The sequence below is a fragment of the Nannobrachium achirus genome, assembly GCF_963921795.1.
Source record: "Nannobrachium achirus genome assembly, chromosome: 17".
Taxonomy (NCBI): domain Eukaryota; kingdom Metazoa; phylum Chordata; class Actinopteri; order Myctophiformes; family Myctophidae; genus Nannobrachium; species Nannobrachium achirus.
The window spans coordinates 38,519,875-38,538,921 of record NC_137824.1 but is presented as its reverse complement, the minus strand read 5'-3'; the positions used below and the strand labels follow the sequence as shown (position 1 = coordinate 38,538,921).

General features: G+C 42.7%; 1 protein-coding gene across 1 annotated transcript; it reads left to right on the top strand.

The window, feature by feature from the left end:
- Positions 1-3,424: 3,424 nt before the first annotated feature.
- Positions 3,425-4,654, top strand: LOC308302468 (E3 ubiquitin-protein ligase RNF13-like; the record flags this gene model as incomplete). Its single annotated transcript, XM_080746723.1, has 2 exons — positions 3,425-4,017; positions 4,381-4,654. 2 exons carry the CDS (start codon positions 3,425-3,427, stop codon positions 4,652-4,654), a joined length of 867 nt encoding a protein of 288 aa, XP_080602849.1.
- Positions 4,655-19,047: the final 14,393 nt, after the last annotated feature.

Sequence of the window (19,047 nt, the reverse complement as noted above, 5' to 3'; positions counted from 1 at the left end):
ACTGGAGATTGTACCATATGTTGCCAGCCAGTGGGACAGATTAACCAAATGGACCCGTTCGATTTTGTACATTCTTCAGAGTTAAATGATCACTGAGGATTTTACAGTGTAGGCTGTGTAAAAGAATTAATACTAGTATAAATAGTACTAGTGGTACACATGCAAATTCGGAATACCGAGGGGGGGAAAAAATATGCAATTTGTGTGTGGTGTAACAGAAAAGTATACAACTATGTTGGTAAAGAGTAATAAGTAAAGCAACAAAATTACTTTTGAAACTAACGATTAATGAGTAGGCTAATAGTATAACCTTTTTGAATAACGAGCCCAACACTGCTCCAGACACATCTGATCTCTCTCTGTTCCTCCACCAGCTATGGACAAAATAACAAAGTGACGCTCAGGGTGGATGGCTTAGGAATGCTAGTTGGCTGGGCCCGCTATGGATCTAAGACCCGTCTCTTTGAAGTGATGCTATAGCCTCTGAAATGGTCTGTACCTTTGTCCACTAATTGCTTGTCTGCAGCAGTGAGGAAACTCTGGAAAAGCAGAGAGGAGTGAGTTTAAAAACACAGAGGTGGGGGCGAGGGGTGTCTTTCTTCTTGTGATCCTGAAATAGAGACATCACTGACTGCAGCGCTTAGAGCAGCTGAACATTGTTGGGAAATTGAATCTACCCTACAGTCAGGGGACGAATGCGCTCTATGAAACAAAACACTCCAATAAAGAGCATGGAATCCTCTTTCATATAAAATAATATTTAAGCTTCCACCACTCTTACACCAACTCCAATCCAGTTACAAAACAGACCGCAGAACCGACGTCAACAAGCCACTGTATAGCCTGGGATCGATGCCATTTTCGGGTTTCTGATCCGGTCGGAGCGGAAATAACTTTACGTCATCAGGCAGCCGGAATCAACGACCGGAACCTCGGGCGGCCATGCACCTCCAAAATGATTCCCCTGGTTTAAAATGTGTTTAGTTTGGTATAATCCTTTTGTTTCTTTTGGTTTAATAATCGTTCGGTATGTCCATCTTTTATTCTAACTCGTAGCACGACTAGCGAGACTAAACTACAGTAATTGATTGTGTGGGGAACAATTACAAGTTACAATTTAGGCAGACACTCTTAATCCAAAGCGACTTACAATAAGTAAATGTTACTTTACATCACTGGAAAAGCTGGTGTCGTGAAGGTTGCTAATAAACAGAGGACACCCACGCTGTCGACTCAACAATCCGACATGAAAAGTCATTATGTCTTTTTGTCGATTTGGCTGCTGCACATCTGTCTGCATGACAGACTTTTGTCACATGGTTTACATGACATTTAGCAGATGACAGCTGAAAAATGCTTGAAACAAAAGAGAAACAGTTGGGGATGACAAGGGTCTACCCTCTGCCTGCAGTATCCTCCAGGCCTGCTTACTGATAGTTGTTATAACCGATAGTTATGGTCGGCAATAATTTTCCTGATGTGCGTTATTTGTCAATGGGACCCGGCAACCACTGGCGATAGCAGGCGATGAGGCGATAGTGGAAAATGTTACCCAAAAATATATTACTTGCGCGAGCAGAGCGCGCAAGTACTGTAATCGGCTGGGTATGTATATATGTCGGTGTCTCCCTTTTTTGAAGACTGTAGCCCTGAATTGGCTTGGAATGTGTGAATGTATGTAAGTATGTATGTACAGTATGTCAGTGTCTCCTCTTGTTGAGGACCATAGCCCAATCAGGGATATCTGGCAACATCATCATTAACAGCCAGAATTCCTGGTGATGCCACTGGTGATGTCAGCAGAGTTTGGTATATAAGAGCATTACTGGTAATGTCTTCATTAACAGCCAATGAGGCCAGCAGGGCACACCTCGTGGCGTGCTTTGCTGGCGCACAAGTAGGCCATATATGGTGCAAGTTGGCACCTCGATAGAGTGCAGTTCTAGTTTAACTTAGCTGGCTGTTGCCCGCTGTTAAAATGTAGGGCAGAGGTCTTCAACAGGGGGTCCGGGACACCTATAGGGGGTCCTTCCTCAGTCTTTGTGATAGGATCATTTTTTTAAATTAACAACTTGAACCCTTGCGTCCCTATTCTGAGGAGAACTTTACCCAAAAATAGCAGATCTACGAGCTTGTGGCTGTTTGTGGCAAATAGGGTTGGTGTAGAGGTAAAAAGAGCAGACCAAGTATTGAGTGAAAGGTCAAGTTAACTAAACACAAATCCAACAGTGCTGATGACAGTGCTGTTAAACAAGTCTATGAATATATGAAATCGATGAAAATCTGCATCACACATTTATACAATATGTAAAGGGGGTCCCTGCTTCATCTCGCTTTCAGCTAAGGAGTCCTTGGCCTGAAAACGTTGAAGACCCCTGACGTATAGGGTGAAGGTCCAGTCACACAGTTTGATTGGTGGTCGGAACTGCCATCCACTCCAATCAATCAATCAGTCATTCAATTATTTCACTTCAACAATTCACAAAACACATTGTATCCGCCCCTCTAGTCCTTAGAAGGCGCGGCTCAGGGATCAAATCAACAATACTGTGGGAACACAACCTGACAAATCAGAAAGGGCCATAATATTAGTCTTTATTGTCTGTAATAGTTACCCTATGAGATCTCCCTCCACACAGCTTATTCTAATTGATCATAAAGTGCTTATTATCAAGAGCTGAAGTCACTTTGCAATCACCATTTAATCCCCATGCGGAGATTCACGGCAGCAGCCTGCAACAGCAGCCAGTCAGATCAAACACAGGACAGGAGGGGTTTAGACTATTCTGACGGTGAAGTGCCCTTGAGCAAGAAACTGAGCCCCCAATTGTACCGGTATAAAGGCCCTTTTCCACCGGCAGCGATAACGATGACGATAGCCATAAAATATCACAGCGATAATTATGCCTTCACATTGATGTCCGATAAAGTTATCGGACATCAATGTGAAGAGGTGCCAATTAACAGCCGCTCGCGCAGAGCGCACCTCGAGCTGTTTGTCAGAGACCCAGTTCCATATCACTGTGATCTTAACCACATCGTTGTTGATCCTAACGATGTAGTTGTCGGCTATCGTTGTCTGTATCGGTGTTGAGTGGATGCTGCCGATCCACTTCAATTGAAAACCCACTTTTTTAAATCGTTATCGTCATCGTTATCGCTGCCAGTGGAAAAGGGCCTTAAGACTGTGGTTGGACATATTAGTTATAGCTGTTGCACCGATACTAGCAACCGTGACGTCATCCAAATATTACATCCAATCAGCTTACAGCTGTGACAGGTCAACTTGGTAGAGATAAAAGAGTGAGCGCATTGAACAGCATTCATTCTCACTGTAATTAACAGAGTTGTTCCATTGGGTTTACAGAACATAGCGCATGAAGTTGCTCCACACAAGTAGTAGTACAAAACAAGGCTCATAGCGATGCTGTCGACCACAAAGAGAATCATCGTTGCCCTCCTGCTCCTTGCCGTCCTCGACCCGCTGTCACACGTAGGGGGCGACATCGCCGCCTACTCAGCCGATGGCAGACGCAGGAACTTCGAGGGACTCTCTGCGCTTTTCGGCCCTACCCTCCCGCCCGGAGACGGACAGAAGGGCTTCCTCGTAGGCGCGCAGCCGGGGAACGCGTGTGAGCCCGTTGCTCCGCCCCCTCATGAACATGACCACTTCATTGCCCTCATCGAGCGCTCAGACGACTGCAGCTTCGCCGTCCAAGTCCTCAACGCCCAGAGGGCCGGGTACAGGGCCGCCGTCGTTCACGACGTAAACTCTACGTCGTCCGGCGCTCTGATCAGGATGGGATACACCTGGGACGTCTGGACATGGATGGAGATACAAATCCCTTCCGTGTTTGTGAGCGCGGAGACCGCCCACTCTCTGAAACACCACTATACTGATGACAAGGACAGCCATGTTGTCCTCACCCCAGATGCCCTTCAGGGGAATATCGTCACTGTCCTCAGTAAGCCTGTCGTCTTCTTCTGCGTGTTAGGCATCTACATCAGCACCTTGGGGTTTGCAAGCTCAGCTGTCGCTTTAACCCACATGTCAGGGTTAATCCTGGTAATGTCAGCATTAATATCACTAGGGTTAGTGTTAACATTGGGACTCATAGCTTACTTGACAGGCCTTTGGTTTTGGGTTTATGTCATCGTGCTCTTGTGGTTATCCGTAATCCTATGGAATGCTGGGTTAGGGTTTTGGTTGAATAAGTCAAGCCAACCCCGACGGTTAAACCAAAACGAAAACCTTTTAAGCCTGTTAATGTTCACCATGCTAGTGTTAGGGTTTGCATCGATGTTCGGGTGGTTATTAGGGTTCGTGTCGGCTGCTCTCTCCATCCTGGTGCTGTACCTGGTCATCTTTATGCTCCTCAGAACTCATCTGGAGCTGTTGGCGGACGCCCAGAGGAGCAGGAAGATGCGAAAGAAACAATTCCACGAGTACCAGACAGAGGACCCATACGACATGTGCTCCATCTGCATCACAGAGTACGAGGAAGGGGACGAGCTCAGGGTGTTGCCATGCTCTCATGCCTACCACAGCGGGTGTCTGGACCCGTGGCTGAGCGGCATGAAGAAGACCGCCTGTCCCCTGTGCGGGCAGAACGTGAACAACCAAGAGGTGGAACCAGAGGTGGCAGTTCCTTAGACCCTCATAGATACTTTCTTCCAAATAGTGGCATTTGGTATAGAGTGTCCACCCCGAGACTGGAAGTTTGGGGATCGATTCCCTGGCCTTGTCATACCAAAGACTGGAAATGATTCCCGGTGCCACCCTGCTTGGCACTCAGCATCAAGGGCTGGATTGGGGGTTTGTCCATGCGGCATGTCCAGGGGGTGTACTTGTACAGGGGATAGATGGCTCTGGAAGATTGTTTCCCACTTTCTTCTTTACTTCTTCATACAGTGGAATCTCCGCCGCGGAGTGCCCCCGATCAGGTGAGTTACTGTTACAGGAGCAGCGCACACATCAGCACCACGGCGAGTGCCAGTGCCTGGGCAGAGTGATTGACGGGAGGTACTGAATGTCCCCAGATTAATTACTTGCGCCAGCAGAGTGCGCAAGTACTGCGTTCGGTGGCGTCGCGTATCTGTTTGAGTTTACGCCGTAGCCAATCAGGGACCAGCATTCCTGGTGACGTCACCATCAACTGAATGGAAGTGCGACCTGATATAAGGCCATACCATGGCCACGAGGGCACAAGGTGCAGGTTGGCACCTCGCTCATGGCCAACTCTATACTGCATTCTCAAGAGGAAAGAAAGCCAGCGCTGTCAAGGTTTTCATTGTGGATAATGACAAAGGCAGCATCACTGACAACATTGTTTACAGGGAACTCCTTTAATTATCCATCCTACTATTATGATTAACCCAGAACTGGCCAACATTTTTTATTTCTAATTTCACCATAGAACGTTATTCATCATATGTTTTTCCCTTATATAAATTGTAAATTCATCACTGAATTCAGACGACTGCAGCGGGTACAGGGCCGCCGTTGTTCACGACGTAAACTCTACGTCGTCCGGCGCTCTGATCAGGATGGGATACACCTGGGACGTCTGAACATGGATGGAGATACAAATCCCTTCCTGAATAAGAATAACGATAAAACCCCAAATCCTCATATGGACGGGTTTCTGGTCCACGTTACACTGATAAAACTAGATGCGTGCGCAGGGTCTGTACCAAAATTAGCCAATGAAACCAGCACTCCCCAAAACAACAGGTTTGGGGATTGGACGGAATTGATTACATGATACAGTCAGCTGTGCATTTAGTCTCAATGTTTGTAAACAAGAAACCCGTCTATATGGAGTACCCTGATGACTCCATAAACTCTGTGCGCCCACAACATCGAAAAAAGGCATTTTTGCTGCGTCTTCATTGGCTAAATGTCACTCCATAAACTCTGAAATGACAACCACAGATAAAAAACATCTGCTTTAGTGTCATGAATTGCATCCTTCCACCGTATGAATCCGTTATTCTTTTGTAATTCACATGTAGCCTACCCTCTATTTTCAGTAAAAGCCAACATACATTTCTTGGACTGCTTTTTTCTGTCAACAGAACACCAAATCAAATAGCTGATCTACAACCTCACAATGCGTCACACTGCAACGCCATGGGCGCTTGTAGATCGGCTATATTTGTACCCCCCATAATAGACATGCGGGGGTTCCTATGGTTAATGGCTATTCTGTCATAATGCTGTTTTCATATTTGTCAAGGTCAGGTGTGCAATTTATTTTCAAATTGCTGTTTAATATGGATAATGTTGATATTGCACGTGCCGTGCATATGTTGCTGGTGTACTTTCCCCTGTCCTCACTTCTACAAATCGCACCAGTCAACAAGCTACACATCCAGAAAACCGTCACTTTGTTGGCACTGCCCTCCAGTTGCTCAAAGCCCCGGAGGATAACAAAGAAACGGACAGAAAACAGAGAATGAAAGCAGTGGAAGGAAGACATCAAACACCCACCTGATTTACAGAGGGCTACTATGTGCCAGCTAACTCTCCTCCACTAACTACCTTTACAGTATATCCAACCCCTACAGGGTCTACAGGTCAGACCACATCTGATTGGTTTTTGTGATGGTTAAAGGAGTCACAGTAGACATACCGGTTGCTAGAAGCGGATAAGACTGGGGATGTTCACACCGTTTAGATGGAAGAACGTGAACTCAGGCAGGAGGTCTTGACATCAGCAAAAGAGCTACCTCTAGTCACCTCACTGTTGACTTTCACTTTCAAGTTTCATCACAATCAAACAAACTCAATCAGTCAATTTTTTCACACAGGCGAATGATTCATTAGATGGCGGTGCTAAGTAAATATATATGGATCCTGCTCCCTAATCTATTTTGAGTGCTAAATAGTACACTAACATGTTCAAACAAATCATGTTCACCATGGCCATAAAAACAAAAAATATTGCTGAAGTTAATATGGACACATAGTTTTGTCTACAGAAGCAAATATCAGTGCATAGAAAACAAGGAGGCAAAACTAAACTTGAGAGTTCAAAAAAGGTCAGCCAACAATACCGGGATATAAACAGGATGTGAAAATAACTGATTGCACAGTTTCCACTTGAACACACAACAATGACCGGTTCCATTACATTATAATCTCAGTTTAGATTCTCCACAAGATTAAACATAAACAAACACAGTTTTGGATTAATGCATCTCTCTGCATTTAAACAGCAAGACCCCATTTCACACTCTCTTTATGTACAGTAGGACCTTATGTTCTGTGCTGCTGGTTGTAAATGTTATGGTGGTTTTATGATTCACACATTGTGATGCTGTTCATTAAGGTTGCAGTTCTTTTAATCTTTTAACGGGTGAACATCAGTCTGTACTGGAACAGCACCAACCGGTCTGTGGCACCAGTAGTGCTTTGGGGGCCGGACGGGACCGGACGCCGTGTGGCCGGAAATATTTCCCCACATGCACGCGCACGGACGGCACCGAACAGTGCACGACCGTGTAAACGCGTGCATACCCCCCGCGAGAGCCGCCGCCGCGACAACACCCCACCCCGCGAATCCGCGATAACTACAAGCAATACTTTAATCAGTGGCTACTTGCATAACAGGTTTCTAGTGGTGAATGTGTGTGCGTCCTCAAGCCTCTATTCATATGGATAGCCTAACACCTAGGTTTCCAGCTGTGACTGCATGCGTGCATGTGTCGATGTGTGTGTGTCCTCATACATGGCTCCATATTACTGTGGTATTTAGTGTTTGAGATTCGTTCAAGCCAAACTTTGTTTCTCTATCCTACTGCTGCAGCGCTGTATTTTCTAAATGAATTAAAAGAAAGTAGAACATAAAATCTTAAGTAACAATGCAAATGTAATTAAGACTAGAAAACTATTGTTTTCCCACCATTAGATCTGCTGACATCCTTTCTATCTAAATAGCCTCTAGAGGCGCGTGCACACGCGTGCACGTGACGTCAATAAATGACCGTCCGCCCGGGAAAAAAATCCCAAAGCACCACTGTGTGGCACTACACACACACACGCACGCACGCACGCACGCACGCACACACACACACTCAAACAACCACAATGGAAATAAGCTATCTTTGTTATGTTTCATCCTTTTGACAGATACACTATATGTACAATATCCAGTCTCTGCATGGATTGTTGTCAATAAAGACATCAATCAATCAATCAATCAATCAATCAAGTGTTTTGTGTTGTTTTTTGTGTTGTTTTTTGTCATCTTGGAACTTCTGAAGATCTGAAACTTGGTGCGATAGTGTTGTACTTTTTGTGTTTTGTATGTGTCTATGGAGTTAACGTTACTCTAGACCCCCAGTTGTGGTTATAATATGCATATATGTCTTGTGTATTTGTGGTTTCTTCCTGAAAGCTGAAAACCTCTGAGTCAAAAGGCCCAATTGAAATACACCGCTTTAATGACATCATAAAATCATATCCTCCCCTTTCTTACCGTTCAGCAACACTGTGGGTGTGGCCAACTTCAGCCGGGGTCACCACCCAGCTGCTTTTGATATCATCAACCGTCTTATCAAAGGTGACGAAAGCTTCAGCCGAGAGGGGCGGAGGGGGTTAGAAGCAGAAGAATGAATTAGCCATGGATAATGAGAGGGAGGAGGAAGAGAGCAGTGAGTGAAAGTTGGAGAGGTCATCTGATTGGCCACTTTTGCGCCACTCCCTCAGCTGCCCTGAGACATCAGCTCTGAGGGTTTTAGATAACCAAGTTGCTGGACGAGTGGCTTGGAGGAGAGAGGGCAGTGATGGTCATAGATTGAATAGTGGAGAGGAAGGGAGGAGGTATCAGAATCAGTTGGAGCATGAGGGGAAAGAATCAGAGGAGCGGCGGGGTAAAGTAACTAAGTACATTTACTTAAGTAGTGTACTTATTTGTACTTTACCTGAGTATTTCCCAATTTCCAATACTTTTAATTCTACTCCACTACATCTCGGATCCAAATATTGTACTTTTACTCCACTGCATTCATTTGAAAACGTTGCAGTTACTTTGCAGATATAAATTAGCCTATATTATAAAACATACGGTAACCACTTCATTCCTATTTTATACCAAGATCTACAAGCTATCTGGCTTCACTCATCAACAACTCCAATCACAATGGACAATAATAAAGAATTGTTATTAACAATTCTACAAACAAAGAGTAAACTATAATATTAGCCAAATACAAACAATTCAAAGTAAACACATAATCCAAGGTAAAATCAACACGATGCAACTGCCAAATTTGCAGAAAGGACAGCTGGCAAAAAATTGCAGACCGTGTGACTGCATTACTTAAAAGGCTTTCCACAATTTCTAATAAGAGGCAGCGTAAGCCGCACGCATTATTAATTTCATTGTGCCTTTGTATGCCCATAGAAAGACTCTTTGTATGACTGGGTCTTTGTGCGGTAAAGCTTCTGCTTCAGAGAACTGGGCAAAATAATGCACAGAAAGTGGCTGACAACAGGTGTGCTTGATTGACCAATACGTTTTAACTTTTAAAGGTGCATCACACTCTGTTCTGCTGCAACTCTACAGCACTGCTAGTGTTTGATGCTAACTTGGGGGAACTAACTATATTGAGTGGCTCAATTATCTGAAAAATTGTTGATAAAAAATGTTATTGTCACCACTCTCACATGCCTCTTCTTGAGTGTTTGTGTAGCCAAACTAATGTGCCAATCAGAGTTTGGTGATAAACAAAACACAGTACCAAAACACAGTGCCCTCACTCTGCCTTTCCAATTAGCCTACAGCAAGTTAGCACACACATCTAGACCCCAGTTAAATCAAGCACAGAAGAACGCTCTAACAAAAGAGAATGCAAATTGACTACTTCAGTCCAGAACACAAATTCAATACTTAACTGACTTTCACCTGAGCAACACATTCACCCATCAACACATTAATTAAAACTAATGAGATACCTCTGGAATTAATGACCAACACATTCTCTTTGAGAACCAGTTTGAAGCTACTATTGTGTGTATGTAGAAAAAGAAAGGCTTCTAGGTGACACATCTTAACACGCTCCTCCTGTATTATTGACGATAAGTCTGCATAGTGTTGCAGTAGGTTATCACCGCCTTGCAGGCTAAACCAACATGAGTTATGGGGCAAATTAACCTAAATTAAGTTTTTAACAAGATGCCAAAGGTAGATGAGTCAAAACTCTCTCTAGTAGAGTAGAAGTTAGGTGTCACTTGATGCGGGGTTCACCTCGTCCCAAAAACAAGACAATGGTGTGGTTTAATTAGGCATTTAATTCTGTGACAAACAGGCCAATAAATTACTCAAGCAGGGGCTGACTTCATTAACCATGGACTGACAGAGCAGACTATAAATAACGACGCTGCAATACTTGACTCCACTGAAGCAATATTGCTGTCCGTATTAAACACATCAAGACCTGGTAATCCATTTAGTCTTGGAATGCAATATTGCAGTGTGGATTTCTACTCCCAGAGATGCAATGTAAATGAGAGGAGTTCAGAGAGCAGTGTGGTAATGGCAACACCCGACCGCTCAAGGTTACAAAGAGGACAGAGAAAGTTTGGAACAGTTTTTCACATCAAGGACCATTATTTATTCTGCATTTGAGCCACAGGCCACCATGAGATTTAGCCTCTCAGACCCAAAACTTGGAATATTTTGTTATCTTTTGACAAAGATTTTGTTCACAATTATGCTGTGTTGATGTGGTGCCATATAGATAACAGGCAAACGTTGATGAAATAACAATTCTTCTACATTCTCTAATTGTGTAGACTTAAATAATTAAGTAAATGAATTACCGGTAATGCAGATGGTTAACAATAATTTGCCTTTGCGTAAAATGAAACAAATGGATCCATTTGGTTTAATTTCACACTCTCAAGAGTCAAAGATCTACTGTAATAAGGGTGCATTTGTTACCAACTCTCCAGCTGGGGACCACCTGGAGCCCCCCTCAAGGATCACTGGTGGTGGGGGTGCCCACTGGCCTAGTGGTCTAGGCTAATACCACATTTTAGGCTATGATGCCCGCTGGCGTCGCCGGTTCGATTCCCGATCTGGACGACATTTGCCATATGTCATTCCTCATCTCTCTCCTTTTCTGTCAGTCTACTGTGTCCTTTCAAATAAAGGCATAAAAAGCAAATAACAAATCTTAAAACAAAAAGAAAAGGATCCCTGGTGATCCCTGGACCACTGGTTTAAAACCACAGATTTAGAAGTATCAAGTCACCTCTTAGCAGGCTGGGAACCTGACACCTGATATCCATTCTATAATTAGGGAGGTCAGTCAGTAGGTCAGTCAGTAGGTCAGTCAGTCAGAATATGCATTTCCACCTTTCTCTCTTCAGCAACTGATCCCAATTTTCACATGGCATTGGCCATTATCATTATACAGACGATGATGGAGCCCGATTTCCATTTTTACCAAATTAAAGCTATTAATTAGCGTTTCTTCACCACTTCTGTACAGCACAGCCTGTTCAGCTCAGCCTGTTGTCAGGGTTACGGTCCGTTCCTCCAGGCCATGGGATCCCATAGCCCCACACACACCTCTCTCACAGTTAGGAATGTTGCAGTGAAGAGACACACTCTCTCTCTCTCTCTTAGTTAGTTGTATCCATCATAAATATACACTCCTCCATGGGCTGCTCCTTACATTATGATGCTCCCACATATTCTCACGCACGCACCAGTTACAGTAACTTTCCCCACAACCCACACATATTTTGGAGCACATATCTTTGAACGGGTAAGGTCTAGTCTATTAAATCTTTGTGATATTGAGTTTTTCCCCTTTCCTTTCCTTCGGCAACCTGCATTTTGAGGAGCTTTCCTGTTCTCAAGATATGGTTTGGTTGATAAGCTGTAGAGTTTGTGGATTCGCTACCATCCGTAGACAGTTGTCGGGACTATAAGAAGACATCTGCCTGGCTGCCAGGTGTCATCCACCTTCATCCACATACAGTACAGTCAATTAGAACTGTCACAATCAGTCTTTAGACCATTCTTTATGGTGTCATAAAGGCAATATAAGTAGGAGAACACGAGCATCTGTCACTGCTGGGTGCCTCATATTCTGCAGAGTGATTGTTTTCACGTCTCATTAGTCATGTTTACATGTGGTCATTATGCTACCACAGCAACAAGCAAACGCATATAGAAACCGCCACATATGTGGGATGCCTTCTGGCCAAACTCTGCCACATCTCTGTATTTGCATTTGACAGAACGGTGTTTGTCCTGTTTATCAAACCAGAAGCAGTTCCTCTTTTGCCTGTGACAGTAATGAACAGATAACTCTGCAATGGGTCCCCCCGGGGTGTAGGCTACTACGCACATCGATTGATAGTCATAATGTTATGCCTCACAACATAATACAAATGGAAATATGCCCTGTATGTACACCAGCTGAATGCATCGAAACATTTTTGGGATATGGAAAATGTAAGTATTGTGTGCAGATTCTCAAACAATGGGTCAATGGGACCCTTAAATTGTAAATAATGCTAACAAACTGAAAATGTCTTTGGAAAAATCACAATATGGGTTGATTTCTCCCGATTTGTTTTTAAAATACTAGCCAGTTTAGGTGATTATGTTGCTGTCATTTGTTATTGTGTAGATCAGCCTGATGATAAACAAAACACAAGGACAGTCATAGTGTCAGCTAGGGGAAAACCTGGTTTGAGATTGAAACTCTGAAGAGTGAAACTGTGACTTACCTCTGAAAGCTCTGCTGGATGTGTCTGTACTTAATTCAGCCACGGAAGAGGGGAGAGCAGTGCAATAAGGCTCGCAGGCAGCAGAAAATATTCCTAAGGGGAAGAAGAAATAAAAATGGAGGGTGGAGACATGGATGAAATGAAAGCCTTTTTGGTTATAGAGTGACAGCATGGAGTCACAGGGGGTTGGAGCAGAGAGCTGGGAGCTGAGCTTCATACCCTAGAGCAGTGGTTCTCAAACTTTTAGATTTGAAGGTCTCCCCTTAACTCCGAGAGTGTACAAATGGAACCAAATGGACCCGTTAATGTACACTGTGAGAGTTACAGACTTGGTATGGGGGGGTCCATTTATACCCCCCTAAAGGAACCCACAGAGTCCCTGTAATACACTTTGAGAACCACTGCCCTAGAGGTGTGATGGCTGCTGCTTTGTGGCTGAAAGAGTCAGTAAATAAACACATGGAGAAAAACCCATGGAAGTGATATTAAAAAACACTTTGCATCCTCCGCAGAGAAACCATGCAACGGAACACTGTGTTCCTACCAGGGGGCGATAAAGTATAATAAAATAATAGAGTACTGTTAAAGTATTGATGAAGTTTTGATTTCTTCTGTGCTTTGAAAGACAAAATATGATATCCAGGAAAGTGGATGTATTTCTTTCTCCTCTGGGGAGAGAAGATGAATAGATCTAATGGCTTTGTAAGCTTGATGAAGAGGATTGCGGCTACAAAACATATTTACCTCCATTGTATCATTTAATTAGGGCAACGTGGCGGTCTCTGAATTGTGTCTGATATATCATTCCTCAGTCTGCTCCGAGTCACGCTCCATATTTGCTGAGTTGCATTGGGAATTCTCTCGTAGGCCTTGCCGAGCCATGAGGCCCATAGGGCAAGGAGCCCATCTCCTGTTTCTGTAGCGTGTGGCAGCTTGAACAAGTACACCCCCTGGACATGACGCTAGTATGTCGCAGGGATTCATTCTCTCCTATACAGAGAAGTGATTCACAGATGGCACTTTTTGTCATGTGTGTAGCTTCTTTCCTTACTTTTCACTCAGTGTTTTAATGACACAATTCTGGAACAGTTGCTCCAAAATGCTAAATGTTCAGAGGGACATTAATCATTTGGTGGCACATAAATCACTAATTTGATTACCGTATGTAATTATTTGCATTGGAGATATCATTGAAACAGAATTAGTCAGGCAGCCAAGTGTAGGTCACACGTGTTGTCATGAATGCATGCATATCTTTACTAAAATAAAATGTCACTCTTCCCTACTTAACCTTTTTATTCTTTTTCTTTTCCTTTATTTATTATATATATATATTTACAAATGTACAAATGTAGTTCTAAAACGAATATATTTAGTGGTAGTTTTTCTTTATTCAAAGGTCATTCAAAGAAATGACACTAAAACATTACAGCCGTTCCCAGAGGAAAGCAGAATCCATGATTGAGCCCTCATCTATTGCTCGTTTGTTTCTCAAGCCACAAATGAGACCAAGGTGATACAAAAAGGAGATCTCAGCTATTGCTCCTGTTTCTCCTCTATTTCTGGGGAGCAACATGCCTCAGATGGAAGCTCTGATGAGCTTTACAGGAGATCTCAATAATTTCTCAAATGTTGCTCAATTTAGCAGAATTGTTGCATCTCAAATTTAGCTCAGAGTTACATAAAAAGGAGCTCTCAATATAATCTCATTTAAAGCTCATTTAAGCCTTTTAGATACATCTCAGATTTGTCTCAGAATGATCTGTAAAAGAGCTCTCAACATAATCTCATTTAAACCACATTTAAGGCTCAGATTGGCCAGTTAATCTATAGCTGTAAATTAGATGCAGTATTCAATCATTCTCATTTGATCAGCCACATGCATGCGTGTTCAATTTGTGTTTAAGTTTACCTAATGTGTTGTCTTATGTAAAACACATTTTCTTATATTACTCCTATAGATTTTATCCAAATTTCATGCAAATCGGTACACATCTCTATGGTCGGATCAGTTAAGATTTTTTTGTCCATCCCAATTGGCTAAGATTTACATAAGATTGACAGGAGTGGCCCGAACAAAATGCTGCTAAGATGCTGATAATACCATGGATACTTCTGTTGGATACTTCTTAGGGCTGTTCTATCGATACATCGATTTTGATATGAGACTAGATATCATCTGGGATCTTACTTATGCTCATTTTGATTTGGTAATAAGTTATTACTAATAACTTAAGATTTACATTATACGTTCAAAAGTAGCAGATCGACGACAAGCTCACAACCAGTGGCTCTCGTCCTTTTCAGGCGGTGACCCCTCAAAATAATCATATTTGAACTGGAGACCCCCGAAAATAATCATGGAATTTAGGAGGGTTAAGGTGTTACATTTAGTTTGACTCGGTTTCACAGATACATGTGAAAACAGCAGATCTACAAGCTTACAATGGCATTGTTGCCATTTTTGAGAGACTATTAGATTAGATATCTTCATTATCCACAAGGGAAATTTGTTTTGCTCGGGTCAATGCATATCAAACATAAATATACAATACAATAAAACACCCAGCAAAGTACTTCAGTTCTATATAAAAAAGTATAAAATGATTATAAATATTAAAAGGTATTTAAAAGAAAGCAAAGTCCTCCATCCAGTGATGATCCTGGCCAAAAGAAAAAAGTCAGTGAGTAATTATAATCATGAAGCATTATGAGTGCTTATGCTGTAACTATAGTGCAAGCATTATTACATTGCATGTACAGTGTGTGATCATAGAATGCTTTCTAATGGGACTTTGTTATTGTTATAATGTTGAGTATTTATCCAAAACCATTAAATGTGGCTTTGAGAGTAATTTCTGTAATATGGGTCTGAAAGAGCTAGGCGGGGTGCCCAAGACAACAGCCAATGGAGAAACCTGACCATTAAATGGTTCTCATAATATGCGAACAAGTCTTGGTTTAATGTTTGCCCTGAATCTCAAATAAACAAAACTGTGAAAAAAAAGAAAGTGAGAAGTGAGTGAAACTAGCCAATGAGGGAGCAGCATTCTCGGTGAAGTTACCACCAACAAGTGTGACCTAATATAAATAACAAGGCGCAAGTTGGCACCTCGACAGAGTGTCAACTTGCCCACCCACATACATATGTACAGCACCGATCATGCATGAATGTATGTGAAATCAACATTGTAAGCTAGCATGATATACTTTTCTGAACATGCTATAAATAAAGCAAGCAAACAAGTCAGCATTCCAAAGTAAAGAGGCTACACCAAGTGTCGTGCAGTAACACATCAGCGAATAAAGCCTGCACAACCCTCTGACTCAGTGTAAAGTATAAAGTATAAAGTATAAACTTACTACTACAACAACTGATAGAGTTACACAAATGGAGTTCATATTTCATTGAGGTTCTAGTTGAAGCACAGTTGAAGCTTGAAACACACTTCACAAGCTGGACAATATACTCTCAAGACTCACTAGAACAGTGAATGCAAACCAGCACTCGTAAGTTGCTAGTAAGATGCATATCTAAAAAACAACTGACTCAATATATTGGGAGATTTACGAAACCATATGTTATGTTATTCATGTCATATTATGTTTTGATACCGAATGTTGCAGTTAGCTATGAAAACGTCACATATTTTCCTTCTGTAATACCTTAATTTGTTGACATTGTGATATAACGTGACATCACCTCATCAAAGATCAAACCCTGGATATCCATACAGTACATGGAGATGATTGGATCATCACCTAGATCTCCATATAGAGCTGACCTACATCTGATTCCCAGATGATTCCCTGTTAGGGCAACCAGCAACCACACTAATAGAATCCCTTTTATGCCCATAAAAAGGGACAAGGACTGAGAGACAGATACTGACACGCACAGATGCATGTCTGGGGTCTCACAGCACACGGTTGGTTCTACAGAAAGGGATCTCCATATTGGCATAAAGGGGATTGTATGTATGATTTCAGACGTCATAGACGTCATACGACTTTCACATAACGAGTGACAGAGTAAGCATGTCTGGGGTCTTACAGCACATGGTTGGTTCTACAGATGCCTCAATGTCTATAGCTGACCTCAGCTGACCTGACCTCAGGTCAGGTCAGCCCATATGGAGATCCCTGATGTCATGGATCTCTATATATGGGGCTGACCAACACTGACATCATCAACTCTACATCACCTGGATTGGTAGTAAATCTCCTGTTCTCCCATATGCCCAAACAGATGGCAAGGGCGAGGTCGCTTTTTGTCCATAGGCGTCTTACTAGTGTTGATTATTGTAGAAATACTGACAGTATCCATAGAATACCACTGTGTTTAAGGGTCCAGAACAGGTCCTACTTATTAAGAGTCCCTGGATTCTCTACAGAATGTTGATCAATGCTGATGTATGTTCTTAGTTTTGCTTATTACGCTATCTGCCTTGTGCCATATGATATGTAGTCAAATAGTTACATCTTATTTTTATCATACGTGTTCTAAATATGATCTTATAATAGCTCAATATCTTTTATATCTATAACTATTAATTTACTGAATGTCTGTCCGTCTGACCGTCTCTGTGCATGCTGACATCACTGATACTAACAGTGTCGCCACAATGGTAACAATGCCCAACTGACATCACTGACTGACATCACTACAGTGCCCACATTTGGAGATTACATTACAGACTGGCCTGGACACTGAACACCAGGGACGTGCAGAGAATGTTAGAGAGGTAGGGGCTGACATTTCTAAAAGGGCCTTTTGGTGAAAATATTGAAAATAGCAGACCTGCAAGCTCACAACGCGTCGCAGCGTCGTGCAATTCTCTTGAATGCTGCCTGCAGGTATAGAATGGAAAGAGAGCATTTGCATTTCTTTCACCATAGTAAAAATTGCATTCTTGGTCTGGAGAGGGCACTTTTTACAGATAAGGGCAGGGGCTCAAGCCCCCTTTGATGTCAATGTGTGCACGTGCCTGCTGAACACTATACAGTATATGGGCATAAAAGAGAGCTTGTAATTGTACATGTCCTTACTGCTGTATGCATTGCAAAGGTGGTAGATAAAAAACAGAACATCTCTGTGTAAAGACCCCAGAATTGCGGCCTAAACTCAGGCGGCAATGGCAACAGACAGACGGACAGACAGACAGTGTGTGCGTGCACAAAACACGTACAATACACCGTATGACGCTTATCTAACAGTACACAGCAGCATGCTGCTTTGATAATGACCTCTGAATCTTGAATCTAGCCCCTCTAGAAGGGTTAGAAATCGACCAAAGCATTTTCACGCAACAGGACCTCATTGGACTCAGCGTCAAAAAGTAAGTCAGAATGACTGTCTTTTATCTGAAAAATAAAATAATAATAATTGATGCCGTCTGAATTTTGTCTTTTCCTCGAAATATAAAAAAAAATGTCTGATTTTGATTGATTTTAAGGACTCTACAGAGCCGAGAGAGTGTTTTCTACTGGTGATTCAGTCAGAGTGTATCAAAGGGTGCGCTTGTTTTATTGTCCACGACATTGCAAGCGGCGCGAAGTTCAGCGGCGCGAGTGCCCGCGAAGAGCGGGCCAGGGCCGCGCGGCGCTCCGCCGGCCGCGCGGAGTTACGAAGCCGTGGTGAATGCAATCGTTATATTTATGCCCAGGCCGTAAGGCCTGGGCAAGCCCACGATAAACGCCCGCGCAGTCCGGTGCGCATTTCCGAACGCACCATTTGATACACTCGGACTGAAACACCAGAGGAAAACACCATCCCCTACAGAGCCAGCACAACATGCAGTACAATTAAGTTACAGATAAGGACCAGAAGGGTGACTGCTCTCCATTCTGACATGCTGCCATTTCGACATCAACTTCTTATTGTCGGAGTGGCAGCACTTCCATAGAGGTTAAGTTTAGGGTTAGGGTTAGAGATAGGGTTAGTGTCGGAATGGAGACATGTCGGAATGGAGACATGTAACCGGACAAGAAGTACTGTACAATACAGTAGGTACAGAATAATACGATCACAATAAACACACCTTTAACAAATATAAATAAATTGTACAGATGTATACAGTACACCCTATACAATCATCTGGCCTGGTACAGAGCAAGAGACAATGTCAATATATATTTAAGTGTACAGGCATACGTGTACAGTCTATATGTCCAGGATGGAATGAACAGAATTCACTGAGGTACAACTTAGGAGCCTTCCTTAAGTTGAGGGAATTCCTGAACCTCCTTTTGAAGAGAATGATCTTAAAGTTCCTGAGTTGATAAAAGAATAT